The sequence below is a fragment of the Larimichthys crocea genome, chromosome XIII (assembly GCF_000972845.2).
Source record: "Larimichthys crocea isolate SSNF chromosome XIII, L_crocea_2.0, whole genome shotgun sequence".
Taxonomy (NCBI): domain Eukaryota; kingdom Metazoa; phylum Chordata; class Actinopteri; family Sciaenidae; genus Larimichthys; species Larimichthys crocea.
In genome coordinates this window covers 21,956,671-21,978,432 of record NC_040023.1, presented here as the reverse complement: position 1 = coordinate 21,978,432, position 21,762 = coordinate 21,956,671, and the positions used below count along the sequence as shown (strand labels likewise).

Below are 21,762 nucleotides of genomic sequence, written 5' to 3'. Positions count from 1 at the left end.
TGTATCTAGATTTATATTAAATATTAAAAAAACATGATGCACATACATATTGGCTGGTACTCGATATCATTGGAATATCAGGGTAAACCAGAGGAGGGTCATAATTTTGTCTGTCTAGATATCAGGGTAAACCAGAGGAGGGTCATAATTTTGTCTGTCTAGTAAACATTTTGTGTGCTTTTCTTTTACTTCAACCAAACAACTAAACCAATCTGGTTCCTTTTAAATTGGCTTGGTTTTGGTGGGGGGGACAAAGCAACAAGTTAATAATACTGTTAAACATATTTTCTTCTACAAAGTCTGAATGTGCATATTTGCACTTTGCTTTGTATAATCTCTTCTGTTGAGACAGCCACGCCTTCCTATTTCTGAAGGCTTGCTTTTATCCCACATCTCTTTACTACTAGTCCCTTTGTTTGATACAGAATCTTCCATTTTAATGATGACTGATGGTCTTGAGACAATATTTCAAACTGAATTTGGTGATGATCCAAATCTGTGCTCGTAATATAAAGTAATGTTAAAAATGAGCCTGGGACCTGAGGGCTGAGGCATGTTTTTGTGGCCAACAAATAAATTTGCTTTGCATTAGGTAGTAGTTGAAATATCAGATCTTTGGTATTGGGTTTGTTTATCCAACTGACTTCTATTTTATTTATTTATCTATAGCGATTTGTTGGACTACTGTATTACTTTCTAAATTTATCCATCATTTCCTCTCACTGAGTGGGTACACTGCCTTTTCAGGAGAGACACTGCAGCTTTTGTTGGACATCACGTGTATCTGTCCTTGTTATCTGTTATCAGTCCCAATCTGCTAAATTTTCCCCAATCATATTTTTTCCTCTTTCAAAATGAGAACAAAATGAATGAAGCAATTCAATACTCACATTTCATTTATTTATTGTGCACTCTGCTCTTGCTCTTTTTGAGCCATATTGGATTAATTTTCTTTCCGTTGGCACAGCATCTCGTGAAACACCATCGATGGAGTGCACTTTCCCCCCCTACACTGTGCTTTTTTATTGTGCCTCTATTAGAGCCTGTTATCAAAATTGATTTTTTGTTGGGGAAAAAATTGCCAAATGGTCAGCTCTGTCATACTGCTCACGTCACTGCCTTGACCTCCCGCAATTGTAGGAGATCACGCGGGCCAACAAAGGCTGGGCTCTGGATCGCATGGTGCTGTGTAACGAGGTGACTAGGTGGATGAAGGATGACATCACCCAGCCCCCCGGAGAGGGAGTGTATGTCTACGGCCTCTACCTGGAGGGAGCCGGCTGGGACCGCCGCAGCTGCAAACTCGTGGACTCCAAGCCCAAAGTCCTCTTCGAGATGATGCCTGTGATCAGGATGTATGCTGAGAATAATGGTGAGATGTCCTGTTTGAGTTACATTAGATGAAGGGAAGCTTTCTGAGGTTCCTTTGCATTTGCAAAGTCAATAAAAAACCAACAGAGTGGATTTTAAAAATGTGTCTGGATTGAGAACTCTAATCTGACAATGCAAACGCCTTAATCCTGTCTTTTCCTATCAGGATCCATCTTACCAGGCTGTGCCGTTCTCAATCTTCTTCCCTTCTTAACATTTGCATCCCACACAGTCATTCAGAATGGATGGATGTAACATTTAAATGTCAAGCAGACTAAGTGCTATTTATTTTGTCTGGGAATAGATTACCAGCAGTATGTGGCATAGTGTTTATTCTGGATAAGACCAGCCTATATTCAGGCGGGCAGCAGACTCCAATGAACGCCTGCAAGCAAGGCTGCCTGGGAAATGAATTAATGATCCAATGATACGCATAATGCAGTTTGTTTACACCATGTGCCCTCCCAGCTTTTCCCACAAGAAGGCTGCCTGCTGGCTTTGAGTGTGAGTGTGTGTGTGTGTGTGTGTGTGTGTGTGTGTGTGTGTGTGTGTGTGTGGAGGGATGTTGCTGTGGACAAGTGGCTGTATCTACAGCATGAGTATGTGTGACATGCATGAGTGTGTGTAGGTACATCTGAGCATTTAAAAACACACTCGACTTAACTGTGACTTCCTTCAGAAAGATTAGTCTCATCCCTGCGTATGTGCTCTCTGAAGGCCGACTCGACAAGGGCTGTTTGTTTACTCATGAAAAGGCTTGTTAGTTTGTGCCGATGGGGGCTGTTGAAGAACACTAAAGTAGCACTCCAGCGCTGCCTAAAAACCAAAGAACAGCAAGGCGGTGTTGTGGGAGTAGAAGGAAATAAGTCTTCTGTGTAGCTGAATGATTTAAGGAGACTGACTTCATAAAAACAGATGTGTTGCTGAATCTCAACACTGATTTAAATATTTCATTGACTTGAAATAATTCAATTCAATATGAAGCTGTTGACTTTAAACCTTGATTAAGAGACAGCTGTTACTCAGTTTTCAGTGACTATTATCTTTTTTTTTTGTCTGTGTTGCAGGTGTGAAGGATTCCCGCCTCTATTCCTGTCCGATCTACAAGAAGCCAGTTAGGATGGACATGAATTATATTGCAGCTGTAGACCTGAAGACTTCACATCCTCCAGAATACTGGATCCTACGGGGTGTGGCACTCCTCTGCGATGTCAAATGATTGCCTCATCTTGAGAAAAAGGAAGTTAATAGCTGTTATTAACTTCCCATCAGTCACTTGCCCTATGTCCTAGACCTAGAGTATGTAGGATAAACAGCTGTCACCATGGCTACCCCCCCCTTTCTGGTCCCAAAATGTTGGAAATTGTGACAGAGTATGGGCACCAGTGGTAAAACATGTGGTTCAAGATAATGGGACAGTCTCTGGAAACATTGCTCTGTCACTTATTTCACAGTTTTGGATAGAAGCACGTATGACAGTAACAGTAAACTTTACAGAGCGAGAATTTGTCAAATTACTGTGCAACAAATGTCTGGGCATCACGTCATATAATGTATTTAGTTCAGAAGATCAGACCTATACATGTTCCTCAGTTTGGTTTTCATCTACAGTCATCTGCAGTGTGTCTGACATGTATAATCTAATATCATATAATCATAGCAGAACATATTTTTAGATGAAGATAAAATTCTTTTTTATTAGAGGCCCTCTAAGTTTTTTTGGGGGGCCAGTAATCAACTAATCACCATGTTGAGTGTGCCTGCCCTGGTTGTAGTTCTAAAACTGAGATTTAACTGAAGTTTCAGTGTCTTAAAATGGAAACAGCAGTGCAAAGCAGACGGGACTGTGCAAACTGTGCTGCTTCACTGGATGATTGAGCTCTGGCCCTGATAAATGTAGACATATTGTATCGGCCCATCTGCTCGCCAGGGACATTACTCAGTGATGTACCACACATTTAGGTTGTTTGAATTTAGTGTATGGGGATGTTTTCATCATCAAGTGCACATCACACATCACCTGTCATGCTGCTGTGCTGTGAGCTTGCCTTTTTAAAAGAATAATGACACACAGTAAAACTGAAATACATAGAAATTTTAATGAAGTTTTTACAAAAAAACAATGGCATCAAAACATCAAAACACTTTTTTGGTAGTATTTTCTTTTGTTACAAAACCACCATACCGCACGCACTCTAGAGCTACCCTGTACATAGATCAGGCTCGGCTTTCCCAAATTCAAATCTTCACACTAAATCATCTTTATTCTTTCGTTAGCAGTAGTTTTACTATAATGTGACTTTTAAATCCTCTCAGCCTCATCCGAAGAGCAAACATTTGATGTTCCATTTTCAGTACGTATTGACAAATCTCACACATGCCATAAAAATTTAGAGTAGAGTCAATCAAGAAAAAGATGATTGAAGTGCAAAGATTGTTGGGAAACTTGGCCCACCATGAATATCACAATATATTCATATACTTTTTTTTAATGCTTTTCCTCGTATGGACCGCCTGTAAAATACATCCAAGACTTCGTGCTTCTAACAAGGTTGATGGAGTTATGTACACATATGTACATAACTGTCTCCTTGTTGGCTGGCTGTGTTTTTTTTAAGGACCAGCTTTTGCAACAGTGGTCATGCAGGTTTCCCTTGTTTTCATTTTAACATCAGACCTTCCATCTGTGGCCTTTTGTATGACTTTGTTATGGTAAAGTTGGGGGCACAGGTCTGTATATTCATAACACCTTTGTGTCTTTTTTTAATTACCATTGTTCACTCTGAAATTCTTGGATGCTCTTTAGGAGTCCTTGATGTGACAATTGTTGACACATTATCAATGGATAGCATTGTTTGGAAATTTTTTTTTTTTTTTTTTTTTTTTTTTTGGGCAAAGTTAGTCCCACAAGTGTGGTGTATGGAATCAGAATACTAATTTAGATAATTTCAGATTCTTTCTGCGACTGTGGCTTTTCTGGATCCAACATTCAAATGACAATATAATTCAGGGGTTATTGCCTGCTTTCTGTACATGCTACACTTACAGGTACATAAGTGACAAAATGTATAATACAGCTGTGGCATAGGTAACTTGCAATGCAACATTAAAATCAGATCTGATTCCTTTGTGCCTCACACTTTTATTCTGTTACAACAGCGTTAAGAAGATCAAATCTCCTCCATCTGAAATGAAAGTCCGTTCTTTGTGCCTGTGTAAATGCAGCATATTCAGAACCAGTCTTACGGCATTACATTCCCTTGGGACAGTGAGCGGGTCATCTCTGTGTGCACAAAGTAAGTCTTGAGATCTCCTTTGCCCTTGACGTTGATGATGCCTCTACAAGAGCACATGTAGCCCAAGGACAGGAGGATATGACGCGTCTCCTCTGTCACCTAAAGAAAGAGCCAGATAGTTAAAAGTCTATTTTGCTTATCTTACTGTACATAACTGAATTCAATTTCTGCTGGTAACAATATTCAGCTCTGCAAAGGAATACATTTTCACGAGCTGAGGAAAAATTTGCTGACCATCAACTGATAAGTAACACACTTGTATTGCTGGCCTGCTGCACTGCATCATCAGAGTTGTATTGTATCTTGAAACGAAGCCCAACCCCTAACCTATAGATTAGTTCCATGCAAGACTGCAAAAATACGTGTGAGGTAGAACTGCTATCACAGGTGCTTCTACCGTAATTTTAAATCCTACCATTAAGGATTCCAAGAGATAAAAAGGAACATCATTCATCACAGCTTATGCATAAAATTCAATTTGTAAATTGAAGATTTTAAACAGCTGTGTACAGAGTGCTGCAGCTGCCAGAGCCGTATTTCTCAACCGAATGAAAATGTCCTGTGTGGGTTTTAAAATTAGGAATCGTCAATGTGCAACCTTGGAATAACTCTCTGCATATCTTAAAATATCAACAGGCAATCTTGGAATGCAATTGAAAGCAGATGGCTCTATCAGATGTGTACAGGCTGCAAAGTGTAATACAGCTCTCTGAAGACTGAATGATTCCCACAGACACTTTCCAAGCAGGTGAAAAACCATTATATCTTATCAGAGCTCTGGCAGGGTGCGAATGTAAGATTTGACAACGTTGAGATGATGTGATGTCCTTACTGTCATAAACGGCACAAGGAAAGTTTTATCTTCCAAACATCTGCATTGACATTTAAAATGTCTACATATAAAATGGAGTTGTACTGCTGCTTTGAAAGAAACTTCAAACACAGTGTGGTGTTTGACAGATGTAAGAATGAGATATTCAAACTGGTTTGTTCTTGATTGCATCACAGAAAATGGTCGAGGATGGAGTTATTCTCTGGTTTTATTTTCATAAAATCCCATGAAAAACAAAAACAAAAAAACAATAATGTACTACCATTCATGGCAAAAGCTGATCATAAATATATGTTGGTGTTTTTAAATAAATCTACTAAATGAAACTACAGTTTGCAGCTGTTTCGGGAAATTATTCAAACAGCAATTTGTTGGAAACTGTTTTAAGCAGTGAATTAATAGACACTTGTGACGGTAATGAACATGTCACTCAGTGCAGCAGCGTGTCTTATTGGTGTTAATAGTTTTAGCTCTGGCACAGGGGAAAACACTATACACAATATGAGAATATCACTGCATGTATCCTTTAATTACCTGTATTTTTCCAAGGACTCCGGTGCTGTCCATCCTGCTGGCTACATTCACTGTGTTCCCCCAAATATCATACTGTGGTTTCTGTGCTCCAATGACTCCAGCTATCACTGGGCCATGATTAATACCTGACAAATGACACCAAGCAATCAGTTAACATTTCAGATGTATCTGTGTCATATTTACTCACTATATTTTCAGATTCTTTTTTTTGTGTGTGAATAAGAAATTTCAGTACACAGGACATAGTAGTATTTTGTGTTAAAAAAAAAAAAAAAAATCAAATGAAAGTAACAGAATTGAATTAAATTGCTAATCATTTCTTACATGCTAAAGAAACATTTATTTTAAATAAAGATACAACTAAATCAGGAAACTGCAAGCACATTATACAAAATGGTCATTTGTTTCAATTCTGATGTCCTACTTAAATCATGTATGTATTAAAATCAATTTTTGATATCACTGATTAATTAATGAGTGCAGCCAGAGTGCAGCTCTGAGAGGCCTTCAGTAAGAGACCTGCTGTTTTCAGAATAAACCAAGCTTTTCACAAGATTTCATCAGAACATGACATGAAGTGGAAGCTAAATGCACCTGAACTCTCCCCGCACCTCTGAGCAGACTCTGGAGCTTTTCACAGCACTGAGATGACACCGGGCCTCTTCTCATTGCTTTCTGACTCAATTTCCAGATTGCTGGAAATCGCAATCTAAACAAGTGTGTGCAGGCAGCACACCCAGGCACACTGCCACTGGTTTTGTCCAGTCCCAGTGGGTGAGGACTTGTGTCCTTCTCTGATGGAGCGTTTTAGGCCCGTCTGGAAGCAGCAGGGATGTACAGTCGCATACACGCACACTGCTGAGTTAATGGAGCATCCCATGCTGCGATCTTTGCAGACAGGTTTAAGGTATTGAACTCTGACTCTTACCGCATGCAGAGAGCTGGGACCTGCCTGCCTGCTTTCCTCTTCAATTCTTGTTATGTTGCCATGACTATACCAAGGTCTTGCTGCAAACATTTTAGTTTGAGCTTTTTTTTTTCTTGTCATTTAAACACATCTCTCTCTGTTTCTACCAACACAATGAAATTACCTCCTCAGCATACTGCTGCTCTAAAAACAGAAGAAAAAGATCTTGGATGGTCCATGTCAACGGAGCATACAGTATAGTCTACATTCAAGCTAACTATTTTTAGCAAACCCTGTACTATATACCAATACTCCAGCTGTGCCATTCAGAATAATTAGATATGTTTTCAGCCAATAGACGAAAAAACCCCAGAATTGTCAGGGATATTGTTGTGCTCTCATTTTTCATCTCATTTATCAGCTGTATTTCGACAACAACAAAGTCACCTTACTGCTATTATATATTTCATATTTTCTATTCTCACTATGTGCTCAATAACAATGACAACCCAATAGCTAAACAACAAAATGCACTTCTGTTGAATGTGCTCTCACAGCTCTTTGCTTTTAAATGGAGCTTTCTTGTGTAACTTACCAACTCTGAGTTTGAAGTCATTGAAGGAGTGTTTGTTTATAACATCCAGCTTCCCAACCAAGGCGAATGCAAACTCTACCATGGTCCCTATGTGCATATACTGCCTGTCATGCTCCTGGGAGACAGAGAAGAACACAACCAGTAACACATCTATCTCCAGTTAAATGTGGTATCTGTTTAATGTGTGTGCAATCAGCCTACCTGTAATGTGTACTCAGGCCCAGGTGATGCGTTCAGCCCAGTAGCAGCCATGTAAGTGCTACCAATGGTCTTGATTTTTTCCACACCGCTGAATTTAGGTTTGGACAGCAGCTACACACACAAACACAATCCACACAACAGCTAAAAAAACTTATGGGAGTTTATGGGAGAAGCAGAGGTCGCTCATGCTGTCATTTTTAAAGGATGCACGTATAACCATATACATATGGATGCATCTTTGTACATCAACATTGCATTATTTATATAGTTTATGAATTTGTAACAAGGTTCACTCTTTTAACTGCCAGTGAAAGCCTCTCAGAATACTCAGATACTTTACAAGAGGTTGTAGGTTGCACCAATTACAAACTACTAATGGATACCATGCTTTGTTCCCGGTATTGACGGTGCACGTGTACAGGATATTGTGGGTGGAAGAGCGAAGGTTATTTACCTCATCAAAATCAGCAATGATTTCATTAAGCAGCCTGAGGCACTCTAATCCTTCTTTGTTGACATCAGATTCGGTGTAGAACTCTTTAAAGTCTGGGATAGAGGCAAACATGACGCACACCAGGTCATAGGACTGGTGATACAGATCCTGCAAGACAAAGAACGGGAGACAAAATACAGACGTTAGTTCGGACAGCTGCAAAGCAATGTTAGAAAAATAATAAACCACAGGACGAAATGCAGATGACAGGATTCTGACGCAGTACGTCACTCTAATCATGATTCGGGTTGCGCAACAGTTTTCTGTGTATATTAAAGCTGAAAGATACTTGAGAATATCCATCAATAAAAAAAAACATTATGGGACCACAGAGGCAGGAAAAACACAAGTGATAAACCAGACACATAAATGATGACCAGCAACTTACTCCTGGATCCTGTTCAAGAGCAGGAATAATCAGTCAATTGCTGACTCTTCATTCAGAGTTTTTGCAGCAGAAGCAGCACTCATTTTTAAACCCCCATGACCTCTGTGTCCTTTAAACTGCGGAATCCTTCAAGTTTACTTCTCAGAGTTCACACTGAGAGAAGGACTCAGGGGATGAAACAGGATTCAGATTGATTGTCTCACAGAAAAGTCAACAAATACACCGACACTGTCTCCCAATATTTTCTCATCATTATATAAACTAATTAATCATTCTAATGCTACATTACGAGTGCCAGTTTTATTTAAAATGTTGAATTTATCATTTAAATACTGTTGTAAATTCTGGTTTAGAATATTCTGCATTAAATCTTCAATTGTACATCTTATTATTAAAATAGGAAACATTACTGAAATACCTAATGTGTGTCTTATAATATCAATACCCATCCAGGTTTTTAAGAGGATTAAAAATCTACATAATTAGTAGCAAAGGAGTAGTATGCACATATTTCAGATCTAATGTATTGACTTGCCATGCCTCTTCAGAGCTAATGAATGAATGAATGTAATGGATCTTGGCATATAGCCACTGGTACTGCAAGACCTCTGTGAAACCACAATACATCCACCCTGGAGCAAAACAGAACTTACATGCTGATCTATAACGCAAAGAAAACATAATCAATGCCTACCTCATTCTTCCAGTTACGTGCCAGGAAATGTTCTGCAACGTGTGCAGGCAGGACGTTCTCCAACAAAACCCTGTTGAGGTTCTCCATCGTTTCGATCTCCTCACACTCCTTCTTGAACTTGTTCTTCCACAGAAAGTCTAACCTACAGTAATATTCATTCTGTTACAAGAGGACACAGAGGTGAAGAGACTGAAGGTACAGCCGTACAGCTTGCTTCCATCAAGTCACAGAAAAAGTAGACAAGCAACAAGCGTGAGGCTTAAAGACAGAAAAAAAAGTGTAACTTTGAGAATACCAGGCCTCAGTTTTGTCACATACAAATAACTTACAACTTTCTTCATGAAAGACAGAAATACAGTGGCTATGGTTAACTCAAAACATGCTTTACCAGCACTACATTAAGAAAACATTTCGAGGAACACAGAGTAAGGCAAGAATGACAGGTGAGGAATGACTGTCTTTAGTGATAATATTGGGGGTACAATAAATGTGACATCACATTTTCTTCCACATGGTGTGAGGAGCTCAGGTGCTCAGTGATGACGGCTCTATTTAAGAGTGTTCCTGAGCAGTACGCGTTGAACAGATTTGACAAAGCGGATGCATCAACCAAGGAGCAACATGTTTGTAAGATGATCTGAGGGGAAAATGATCAAGCATAAAAAGTGATATGATTTGAAACTAAAAATATAATTACTTGTTACAAAAGGGTGTGTTACGAAGACAAAGTGTGTGAGATTTTGCAATATTAAAAGACAGCATCTGTTATTTTTGCTGACACTGAAATGAGGACCATTTGTGCATGTCTAGATTTTATGGTTCTAAATTAGGCATTCACATAAATAGTGGTTTCCAATAGGATTGTATAGTATATAACCCCATTATGTCTATTTTAATTTATTTATCACAAAATAATGCACAGAGCACATATTTTCAGTGTACTGTGATGGTCTCCCTGCAATGTCACCATACTTTTAGTGTGCAATTTATTTATTTAGTCAATTAATCTGATAATCATTTTTCTTGACTAATAGAATAGTAGTTTGGTCCAGTGTCACAAAATTATTGATTATTATAAAATTACTGAAAATTATTTCCCAAAGCCTAAGGTGATACCTCTGAATGTCTTTTGTTGGGGCAACAGTAGCTCAGTCTGTACAGATTTATTTTTACAGATCTCTTCTATAGTCCACAATCCAAATATATTCATTGTACTATGACAGGGGACTGATGAAACCAGCAAATATTCACAGCTGAGAAGTTAAAATCAGAGAATTTAGAATTTTTATTATACTTAGCGTTAACAGTTGACAGCTAATTGATTAGTTTAATTATTATTGCAGCTCTAGTTTAGCAGTGGGATAAGATGCGTGCAGTAACAGGTGGTGACTTTTCTCACATCTGTATATCCACTCATGTACTCAGCATGCTCTTTGCAGACACAGCTCAGTCCAAACAACAGCCATGGTGTTATTTCGGTATGCAGTAGAGCCCAGGGGATCAGCAGCATCCCATTTAATGATAAGCTCTGATATAAAACAGAAATATTACTCTGTGCATGTCTTTTCTCTGACAGAGCGATGTGCCCTCATCCTGCATTCAAGTCAATTCTGTGTTATTTACTGTCTGTAAGCATGAGCTTATAGTACAATCAAAATGTCTTAAGCTGTTATTTTAAATACAAAGTTGTGTCCCAGTCCTGCATCACTCCCCAGTAGAGTAAGTACCCTGCAGTGTAGCATAACCCTGCAACAGCTGAACTAAGAAGTACACGGCTCTCCAGAAAGAGTCTCTGGTGCCTGCTTCTCCTGGCCAGTAATCTACACTTCAGTGACTTCAGACTGGCTGATGTAAATCATGAATGGAGGCCAGACAAACTGGTCTCATGATGCCTCCCCTGCCCAGTGTAGCACAGCAGCTGAAAAGCTTTTCTGTCTCAAATAAGTTTATCAACTGTGCAGAGTAGATTTCCATCCAGAAGATGGATGGGAGCGTCTATTTTCCCCCAAGCTCTGAGGTAATAAAGGCGTGTATACTGTATATATGGAAAGAGAAAGAAACAGTAGTGCCAGGAGTCCAATTTTGTCTGAATCTACATTAAATATCTCACACATGTGGCACAGAAGAAAAATACTGGACAATGATCCCACTGACCTGCATGCAGTGCCCAGCTGCAGTGTTTCAAGCACGGCTGGATAGAACATCAAACTCAGTTGTGTGTTCATACATGGGAGACCATTAAGAGTTAAAGAGACAATGGGATCATGGTCCCTCAACAGGAGGGATGTGAGAACATGAGTGTTTCACAATTCAGTCTACATCTTTCACAGACCAATGGATTGTTAGCAGCCACAAAGACCATAGCCCATGGGAATATAGCCACCCCCAAAAAGGAGAAAATACGCCAAAATAAAGAACTCTGAATCAAGAAGGTGATGTATAAAACACAAAAGAGTACAATGTTGATGTAAAGCACAAAAGCACAAGACAGATGATAATGTCATTCAAACTATTATAGTGTGGACTTACCTGTCTGGCAAGCACAAGCAGTGTGATGAAGAAGATAAAGAGGGAGATAGAGCCCATACTCTTCAGGTCTTTGAGAACTCCTGGTCTTGAAGGGCAGAGGAAAAAAAGGAAGGATGTGTTTGTGGAGAAAAGATAAAGACCAAGATAAGAGTGAAAAGTGACAAAACAAAACAACATAAAAGAGCTTGTCTACTATTTGCATTGCACTGGGTAAGCTTCCCTGCGGAGGTGCATTACTGAAAATTTTTCAAGAAGCAAAGATTCAACTTAAAGCTCCTGTTCTACCATCATAAGCCTAGAAATAGGATGCCTGTCCAACTGCTATTGTGTGTCTTGACAGTCACTGTCAAAAAGAAATGGAAAATAGCTCCTATTATAATATTTGAATCTACAATGAAACAGACTATCTTCGTAGCAGTGAAGTCTGGCTGTCCCTATTTAAGTTCTAAATGTGTGAGAGGACTCACGCAGGACTCTTGCATTCTAATTTCTGCGAGCACATTTTGTACTTTAATGGACTCTTACTCTAATCTAGGGCAGAGCTCCGGCGACAACTGAGGAAAAAGGGACTGCGAGTTCTGCACTCGCCTGGTTCATTATCTAAATCAATTCTTTACACAGAGTCAATGCCAATGAGGACAGACGGTTTTCACATGATGACACATAAGAAATGGAAATCACCCTAACAGGAAAACAGGATTCCATTTTGTTTCTGATGAAAATTCTTAATAGTTTTTTCAACTACAGAAAAGACCAAAGCTTTCCAGTTTCTCTATTAAACCCTCCTGTTTTGCACCACTGCTGACCAAAGCTGTGTGTAATTTATTGGCTTAGAAGGAAATGCCTTAAAAATCACAATGTGCTATTTAAATAACTTTGGACAGGAAAGCCAACAACTAAAAAAACAAAACAAAAAAACAAGGCTTGAATTGATGACTTAACTCGACTCTGGTAACACTTTTTGGAGTTTGTCTACTGACAATACATGAGTGATTGCTGTAGGCTTCAGGAATTTTTGCTTTGGATATTACATCCAACATCAGAAAATCTCTTTATATTCCAAAACCACAGTGGGTGCTGTCATAATATCTAAAGACTTATTTCATTATTCGCCCTGTATGGAGCAACTCCAAGATTAGTCTGTAGATGATGTCATCACTACAGTTAGTTCACAAAAGTAAAAATACACAATAACACAAATAAATGCAACATCACTGAAAAAGTGGAGTATATGAGTAGAACAGTAGAATTTCATTTAGTACATATGAAATCAGCAGCTACGCAATATTTTGGGACATATTTTCGTTGCCGTCTTACCAAATGTCACATGACATGGATTCCAATTTTGTCTCTGTGAATCCAGTACAGACTAGTGCTTAAATTTAGTTTTTAACTGGTTATTAAACAGAATCAACTGCTGATTTTAGGCACATGATTGATTGCCATTCTTAGATATCTATGAGTTCAGCTACAGTACAGCTCATGACATTTTATCACAATGTAAGACATTAATGAGTATTTGTCACAATAGCAGAGGCTAATGAGTGTACTATAATCTCACAATAACCGATGTAAGACACCAAAGTTCCAGCCTTGCATCCAACATAGGTATCTTTACAATAAACTATTTCACTGAGCAGTTTTTCCAACAGTCCATCTCTCCATGGTATATATCACTGTCAAATCAACTGACGAAACAAAAATACACATTGTAGGCCCTGGGGACGGCTTTCTATCAACATATGTCACTGGTTAGCCTAACTTGGCTTCACGACGTGATGTAATGTGTAATATAATGGTGGGCCAGGCTTCTCTCTCACAATGCCTCAAAGGAAGTGGTTTGATACCTTATTACCTGCTTATGCTGTTCGTCCTCATTAAACCCTGATGTCTTCCTGAGTGTGGAATATAAAATTAAATGAAGAGGTGAAAACAGTTGGATCAGTGAGGGTGAACCCATTCATTAAAAACTACTATTAAAACTACTTTTGGTTCATGCTTCCTAAATCAGAGTTGGCAACTCGAGTATCACCTGATCTATTGTATTTCAGTTGACTGTTAGTGTACTAAGACTGATGATAATCAAGCTATTACTAGAATATAAGATTTTTAAAATTGTTTATAGTCAATAGTACACACACAGTCTAATATTTTTGTTCAAAGTATTTTTTAATTTTTTTTATTATCGTAATACAAGGCATGTTAATGTTTTATAAGTTAGATAAAAAGATTTTAGCGAAGATGTGGGTTGTTCAAAGTCTAACTTCATAGTCCATCACTTGGACTAATCATTGATCATAAGATGTGACTGACTGACACTGGCTTGCAGAGACTAAGAAGTGATGTATTTTGCCAGTCTGGGTGTTAAAACTCATGAGTGACTCACACAAATATACACATTCACATTCAAACTGGGTTAAAACTAAAAAAATAATCTAGCAAATCCTGAGCAACTCCCCAGCACAAAAATATTTGGTTTAACAGGTCACTCCCTGTCATTCCACTCCGGCTTGTCGGCACAAAGCTGAATGCCCAGCATTCTCATCAGATTATCTTTAAAATCCTCTCCAGTCAGGTTTTGTGTTATGTCAGATGTTTCCTGGATCATCTGGATATCCACGATGGCAGGCTACCAATGAATCCCAAAGCTGGGATTACAACCCAACTAAACCAACCATCCAAGGTGAGTGATATGAACTGAACTGCTTCCCTTCTGACATTAGACACATTGAACTCTTAAGAAGAAAGTCTTATACTATAGTGTAGAAAGTAAAGACGTAAGTAAGTAAAAACTGAAAAAGGCTGTATTTATATTTTGTTCTGATTAATTTGAAAAATTGCAATTCAAATATTATAAGAATCAAAAAAAGAAGTGTCAGTCAGGCCAGCTGCTTAGGAAAGGCTCTTTCCCTGAAACCCCACCAGGCACATCTCTGTCACTTCGCAGCCACGATGACATTTTGGCCCGTCCTCCATGCGACTCTAAACCCCACCAGGATCGTTTCAGAAGCGGAGCGTGTTTATTATTATTTATTAGAACCCTGTATTATTTAGCATTGCCAGGTAAATTAAGTAAGGACTGGTATACTGAAGCACTGTCTGGAAGCCATGTACAAATGTACAAATGTATTGGACACAATGTAATTTGCTTAAAGTGAGCTCAATGTTTGGTCAAGCAACACTATATACAGTACAGTGATGCTGTATCCACAATCAAATAACCGATAAAATCCTATTCAAAAATTTAGGAAAAGGAAAACTAAGAAAAACGGAGTTTGTGGAGAAGATATTGACATTGAAAGAATCAGGTTGAGCTGTTTCTGGCAACTGCAAAGGATGCCCCATGAGTGCCTCCATTTAGAGCTGTTCTTGCCTGACTGAAAGAACTCATCTTATCTTTCTCTCATTGTGCCTTCCCATATTCTCTCTCTTCATACAATAACTTCCTGTTGCTCTGTCAGCACAGTATCACCTGCCTTGACTGTATAAAGCCCTCTTTAATGCTTTCTTGAACAGTATCTGTTTGTCACTGTGTACCTACCTGTCCAGGCTTTCAGTCTTGTACAGAAATCTGCTATATTCATCCAGCAGAGAGCCATGCGTTTGTAGTATAATGATGTTGTAAACCACCACAGCTGTCAACATGATAATCATCTTCAGCTCATAGTTTATCCTCAAGAACACAGAGCAAGAGATGAGGCCCAGTATGCAACTGTAAATTAAATACTAGACAGACAGAAAGAGAGAGAGACAGATTGGTTGATTTATTCAAACGTTAGCAAAAACAACAATGAATGTATAGAGAATTGTGATAATAATGTTCATCTTCACTTACAGGAAGGTAAAAATTGTTTTTGCCTGTGTAGGTAATCAGTTGTCCATTAGGGTAAAACTGTGTTTCGTTGGATGCATTATAAACAGGAACAGGAGGCAACAAATTGTCTTCCAAAAAGAACTGGAAGAAAACACAAAGTCAACAGAAATGAAGGGTTAGTCTCAATTTTAGGCAGTGCTAAAAATAATATTTTCATTTAAATCCACCACAGACAATCCACACAGTTCACATGCAAATTAAAACCCTTTCCGTGCCTGCTTGCCTTGCAGGTAAGCATAAGAAAGACAAACTAGTCTACATTATACATGCAGAAGGAAAATAGAGCCTTAGATAAGGGGCCAATAGTGACAACTATTCAATAATGTCCTTTAAAGTGAACCTCCATGATGAGGATTGGCTACCCCACTGAGCAAAACCAAGTTAATTTGGTTTATCCGCCCAGAGCAACTGACCCACGTCAAGCTCAAAACAAGATTATAATCTCTGGAATCGATTTGTGTGAAGGTCTAAACCAGGGTCCTGACACCGTGCTTTATCATGCAACTTCCCTACAAGCCTCAGGCTACAAGTTCACCTTAAACCAAGCCCTTTTTATTCATGTCTTTTGTTCCCCTCTACAGAACTAAACAGATACATCTAAAAATTGATAGAGAAGAACAAAAAAATTTAAACAGTTCTCTTGTCACTGCATGCAAATGGTATTTGTCACATTGATGCATATTTATGTTTGAAAAAGCCAAATGATATACTGCTTGGCAAAACAAGGCAATGAAAAGTAGACACTTTTCTGTAGTTGATTCTCTGGTGAAATGACCATTTGGTTTAAGGCTTAATAAACAAAGGAAATGAAATGAATAGAGATGTGCATAAATACAACATTAAAATGCTAGTACTTCCACTGCCCCCAACCATGCTGACTGAGGCATATTTAGCTGTGGAACTGTGGCACCTCATGTTTTTTAACTGTTGCAAGAAATTAAGGTTTGAGTCGTTTTTATATTAAGGGAAATGAGTAAGACAGCAGTATTGATGTAAGTTTGTTTGATGAATATGATCAAACATTTACATCAGACCAATATTTTTATCATGAACATTACACTGCAGTTACAAATAAGGAGATGTCATCTAAAGGGTTTTGTGATACTTCATTATTAGTGAAGCCTAATTAGTGTTACCCCTCTGTTACTCCAGTACATGCACATAAAAGCTTACCATGTTGAAGACGGCCATCATGAGTATTAGAGCTGTGGTTGTCATGGTGAGAGTGATGCGGGGCCATGGCTTGTTGGCAATAATGACTGATGACCTCAGCAGCCACATCCAAGAAGTAGAGGTGCTTTTATTGCAGTGCTGCAGGAACACGTACACACAACAGCACACAAAAATACAGTATGTATGAGGTGATGTACATAGAACTTGGGAGTTAAGATATTAAAGGTTGCAGACGGAATAAGAAGCACCAAAGAACACAACATGTGCGCTAATAAAAATAAGTAAATGACATGTGAAGAAATGCATGCATATGAATAATTCTTTCTGTTGTAAGGACAATTACAGTCGTCCCTCGCTATAACGCGGTTCATTTTCGCGGACTCGCTGTTTCGCAGATTTTTTTTAGTGTAACTTTGCATGCTTTTTTTTTTACAGCGTACTGTACAGTATGAACGCGCATTGTATTCGGCGTCCTGATTAGCTAAGGGAGTACTGTACAAAATGCGAAAAAAACACCTGCACCAAGGCCTTCAGAGGAAAAAGCCGTTACAACGGAGCGGCACCGTCAGAGGAACTGTGAAATACGGTTTCATTTACTAATACAGTATTGTACTTATTTTTGTTAAATCTGCGAAAATCTGAACTTTGAGAGTGTTTAAATAAGAGAGAAATGTGAGAAAATGTTAATGCCTGTCTGAGAAAAGTGTATAAAAGTGTGTGGTTAGGGGTTTTACGGCCTTAAAACATGTATAGTAATTGTAAAACTTACTTCGCGGATTTCGTTTATTGCGGGTTATTTTTAGAACGTATCCCCCGCGATAAACGAGGGACCACTGTACTGTCAAATAAATGAAACAATACATAAGTTCAGACACTCAAGCACCTATTATTGATTAAAGTAACATTATATAACCTTTCTACCAAAAAATTACAGATTTAAAATAATTTGCAATCAGGTCAATGGTGCCTGTTATTTCCACTCTGCACTCTGTACACCTGCACAATTTTAACTTTGTGCTCCAGTACGATCACTCTATAGCTGCTGTTAGTGAATGTAAGCTCAGTTTACACTGGTACCACAGGCAAAGAGGATGTTTTTAGGACGCCCAGGGAAATGCTAATAGGGAGTGGAGCAGGTGTTGTGTCAGAGCCAGTGCTGGGCAAGTGTGCAATGTAACCAGTGTTCATCAACCTCTATGGACATAATGGCAGATGCATAAAGAATGAGAGCAGAAGCTATGAAGAGAAAAGAACCAAGCAAATAACAAATAAGAGTAAATCTCAGACTGCTGGTGAGACCTTTGTGCAATCAAATGCTAAAAGAGACGCTGAGCTGTGTTTCTTGCTGTTGGAGTAGTACGTAATATGAGCTGGCTGCTATGTCTTGTGTTGTCGCACTTGCTTTTGGCTGTTAGCAAAGTTGTTGACGTGCTAGTTTTTGATCATAAGTAATAAAATCATAACAAATACACTTGTACGGCTGTCCATATTTATGACAGTGATATTGCACTCTGAAACTGGGGGTGCTAAATCACAATAGTACTCTGCAACATAAATGCAACATTGCTTTAACCCTAATTGTCAGTGGTGCCAATACATTTTAAGAGACATACAGTTATGCAAATGTGGACCCTATCAACTTAATGGCACATGCTGCAATATTTAGATCAAACTATATATATAATTAAAAACAATACAATTCAAACTGAGTAAACATGTTCATAGTTCTAAGAACAGTTGAAGGTCAAATTTTCCATCTCCTGCTTCACTAATAAACTCATTGAGCTGAGCTGTTATTTTACACACTGTGCAATCATGCGCTTAATGTTAAAACAGCTCGTGAAAGACCAGACACTATGGCATGATGATTTTAATATGCAATACTACATTTTCATTGGCGCAAAAAAAGGATCTTCCAATGGAATGTTACACTCAATTACTTTTTCGTCTATGCAGCGCTGCCTTCAGCTGAATGGGTTTCATTCTGAGACAATGACAGTGAAAACCTAAATCATTTGCTTGATCATCTCAGAGCAATATCTGAGCCCCACTGAGGCTGAATGGATGTGACATTTGAATAGCTCACTGATTACAATACAATATAATAAAGTGAGGATGGCAGACTATATTATATGCCAGCGGGATTACCAGAAATGTAGAGCTAGTGGGACCCATCATTTTGTTTTGAAAACAAGCCACTGGCATGTAAACTTCACCACTATTCCAGCAGTTCCTATAATAATATGTATGAAGAGAATGATACATACGCATGGGAATTAAAATCCAATGTAAGAAAATCTGCCAGGACTGATTTAAGAAGAAGATGTCAAGTTACACAGTCAGAACCAGCAGGACATGCAAGCCAGTTCATCAAATAACCATGTTTGACCTTTCTAAGGTACGCCACCATCTTTCCACTCTGAACAGTGACAAGGTTTCTCCAAGAAAAGCTACATGGGTCAATACTTTGTGACTGGGAATGGAAAGTGCATGCGTGGTGAAGCCAGCTGCTGTTGTTTTGCGCAAGTGTAAAAGTTCAACTGACTGACTGACAATTACAGCTGTCCAATTTTCAGATGCTATCATTTTACCATGAGAGGAAAATATGTATGAATACATGTTATCTGGATTTCAAATATGACCATGAAATGAGCAAATCAGACCACATGATTGATTATAATTAATTATTTAAATGGAAAGATCTCAAAACCTGAGTCACACACCAAAATATGCTACTGTATATTTGAGATTGAAGAATCATGCGATTGTGGCTCTCCTTGTGAAATGAGTCTGCAACAAAAGAATATATGTGCAAGACACTCAGCAGCACCAAGGAAAACACAAGCCTCTTAAACACAGTCTGATGTCTTTATTGTAAAAGGATCCATGCACTCCAGACTAATTCTCAATGATTACGGAGGAGCTCTAGAAAAAGCTGTGATGGATGTCTGCAAATTCCACAAAAAGTAGATAAAGACAAACTAAAGCAAAGACCCAACAAATACAAAGTTGATAAAAGGCAGCGTGAGGCTTGTCAACTAGCTATCAAGTGTTTTGTTTTTGAGCCTTGAGCAGCATCCTTGGGGAGCACAGTTCATAGGAAAGCTATAGATTCTGACATAAATGATCAGACATTAGGTGGATTAGGTTTTATAGGCCTGCAGCATGAGGAGTTTTGTAGCACCTTTAATATTTTAACAGCCAAGTTTTCTGGTCTTACATTTCTTTTTAAGACACATGTAATAGAAGAAAAGAAGCCCTAGACTGTCTTCTAGTGGCTAGATATAACTGCAGTGGTAATGTATAGACATGATTGCCTGCTCTTTCAAAGGATATTGTTAGCAACACACAGCAAAACAGCGGTGTGCATAGGCGCTCTAAGGGGCAGGTGGGAAATGAAGAAAGACCACATGTTTCTCACACAGGGTCTGGATTCAGAGCCACTTAGGTGAACAACAAGGGTACTTAATGGGCCGTAAAGCTGACCAGAGGGGCACTTGGACCACTCATGTGCCTTTGGTATGACATTAGGACAAACATTAAGCACACAAGTGTATCATTAGAGATCACACAAATCCTGGTTTATCACAGAACACTAACTAAACAATAATGTTTGCAGTAAATTGATTTACTCACCAGAAAGTGTCCAATGAAACATATGAAGAGGATCATAGAAAGGATAAGAAATGCCATTCCAAAGGATATTCCCAAGACAGTTGTCCTGAAAAAAAAGGACAATATGACTATTTATGTAGTTCTATTCATGTCAAGTTCAGTTTTAATTCAATGTAATTAGCCCTGCTCAGCTCAAAATTTCTTGTAAAGATACACATAAAGAGACATAAGCAATGTTGATTTGCATAAGAATTCATATAAATTTACATTTTCTATGGAAGCTGAGACCAGACGTGCTTACAATAATTGTTTTAATTCTGTTATTTTGAGAACACATGTTTTTGTTTATCAAGTTGCTTCTGTAGTGCAGTCACCCGTGAAGTTTTAGCTGATAGTCTTCTCCTAGAATAACAAGGACTTGAAGCAAAAATCAACAAAACTATCAACAACGAATTGTAAGAAAGTATACGTTTCTCCAGCCCTCGCACTTTCTCTTTCTTGTTGATCATCCCTTCACTCCCCTGTTGTTTTTAAGAGTCTGTCTGTGGGGAGGGGGAATACACGCTGAAAGTTTTATTTACAACTATGAAAAGCAAGCAATATAAACTGAGTTAAGAACTATGTTCTGTCCATCATTTCACCATTTAACAGCATAAATGCCTACCTGCTAAGCTGTGAGGTTTACAGTAATCATATATTTATTGTATCATCATCAATCATATATTTTTAATATTGAAAATAGGTGACTGATGTCCCAGTCTAGGAAGCCCCCATGGGTTAAAGTGAATCCTACAGCTAAACAAGTGGGCGTTGTTATGCTGATGTTGAAGCAAAATTAGGGTGTGTGTGAGCAGATGCAGCGCTGTCCATAGTACTGAACTGAAGTGGATGAATTGATGGATTGACACAGACAGACAGAACATGTCACTTAGTTTGGAGAGCTACATAAACAGCTGTTTCTTTACCTATTGATTTAGAGTGATTATTATGAATGCTCTGATTATTAAATGTAAATTAATAATTATTTGTTTGTGTTGACACTTTTGTTGAGTTTCAACAGCACCTAGTTATCAATTTTGCTCCAGGTACAACATTCAGATCATTCCATATTATTTAAGGAGAAGGCTACCAGCTGAAACTGAAAGACTTGAAATTATTTCATTACCATGAAAAAACAAACAATTTGTTAACGATTTGTTATCTAGATAACAGGATAATTAACTTGTGGTAACAGAATTAAGAGAATAATTGCAAGCATGG

The 21,762-nt window shown here is 38.4% G+C and overlaps 2 protein-coding genes across 5 annotated transcripts in view; one reads left to right on the top strand and one right to left on the bottom strand.

The window, feature by feature from the left end:
* dnah5 (dynein, axonemal, heavy chain 5) overlaps positions 1 to 3,084 on the top strand; it is an 84,695-nt gene extending 81,611 nt beyond the window's left edge. For all 3 annotated transcript variants that reach the window (XM_027287384.1, XM_027287383.1, XM_027287382.1), the window contains exons 86-87: positions 1,141 to 1,372; positions 2,439 to 3,084. In XM_027287384.1, coding sequence (XP_027143185.1) covers positions 1,141 to 1,372; positions 2,439 to 2,590 — 384 coding nt within the window. In that variant the 3' untranslated portion in view covers positions 2,591 to 3,084. The remainder of the gene's footprint in view (positions 1 to 1,140; positions 1,373 to 2,438) is intronic.
* Positions 3,085 to 3,987: 903 nt separating this feature from the next.
* adcy2a (adenylate cyclase 2a) overlaps positions 3,988 to 21,762 on the bottom strand; it is a 57,954-nt gene continuing 40,179 nt past the window's right edge. For both annotated transcript variants that reach the window (XM_027287389.1, XM_027287390.1), the window contains exons 16-26: positions 20,524 to 20,608; positions 16,888 to 17,025; positions 15,676 to 15,795; positions 15,382 to 15,566; positions 11,841 to 11,925; positions 9,312 to 9,470; positions 8,191 to 8,337; positions 7,737 to 7,847; positions 7,536 to 7,650; positions 6,034 to 6,158; positions 3,988 to 4,766 (exon numbers count right to left, since the gene is read on the bottom strand). In XM_027287389.1, coding sequence (XP_027143190.1) covers positions 4,614 to 4,766; positions 6,034 to 6,158; positions 7,536 to 7,650; positions 7,737 to 7,847; positions 8,191 to 8,337; positions 9,312 to 9,470; positions 11,841 to 11,925; positions 15,382 to 15,566; positions 15,676 to 15,795; positions 16,888 to 17,025; positions 20,524 to 20,608 — 1,423 coding nt within the window. In that variant the 3' untranslated portion in view covers positions 3,988 to 4,613. The remainder of the gene's footprint in view (positions 4,767 to 6,033; positions 6,159 to 7,535; positions 7,651 to 7,736; positions 7,848 to 8,190; positions 8,338 to 9,311; positions 9,471 to 11,840; positions 11,926 to 15,381; positions 15,567 to 15,675; positions 15,796 to 16,887; positions 17,026 to 20,523; positions 20,609 to 21,762) is intronic.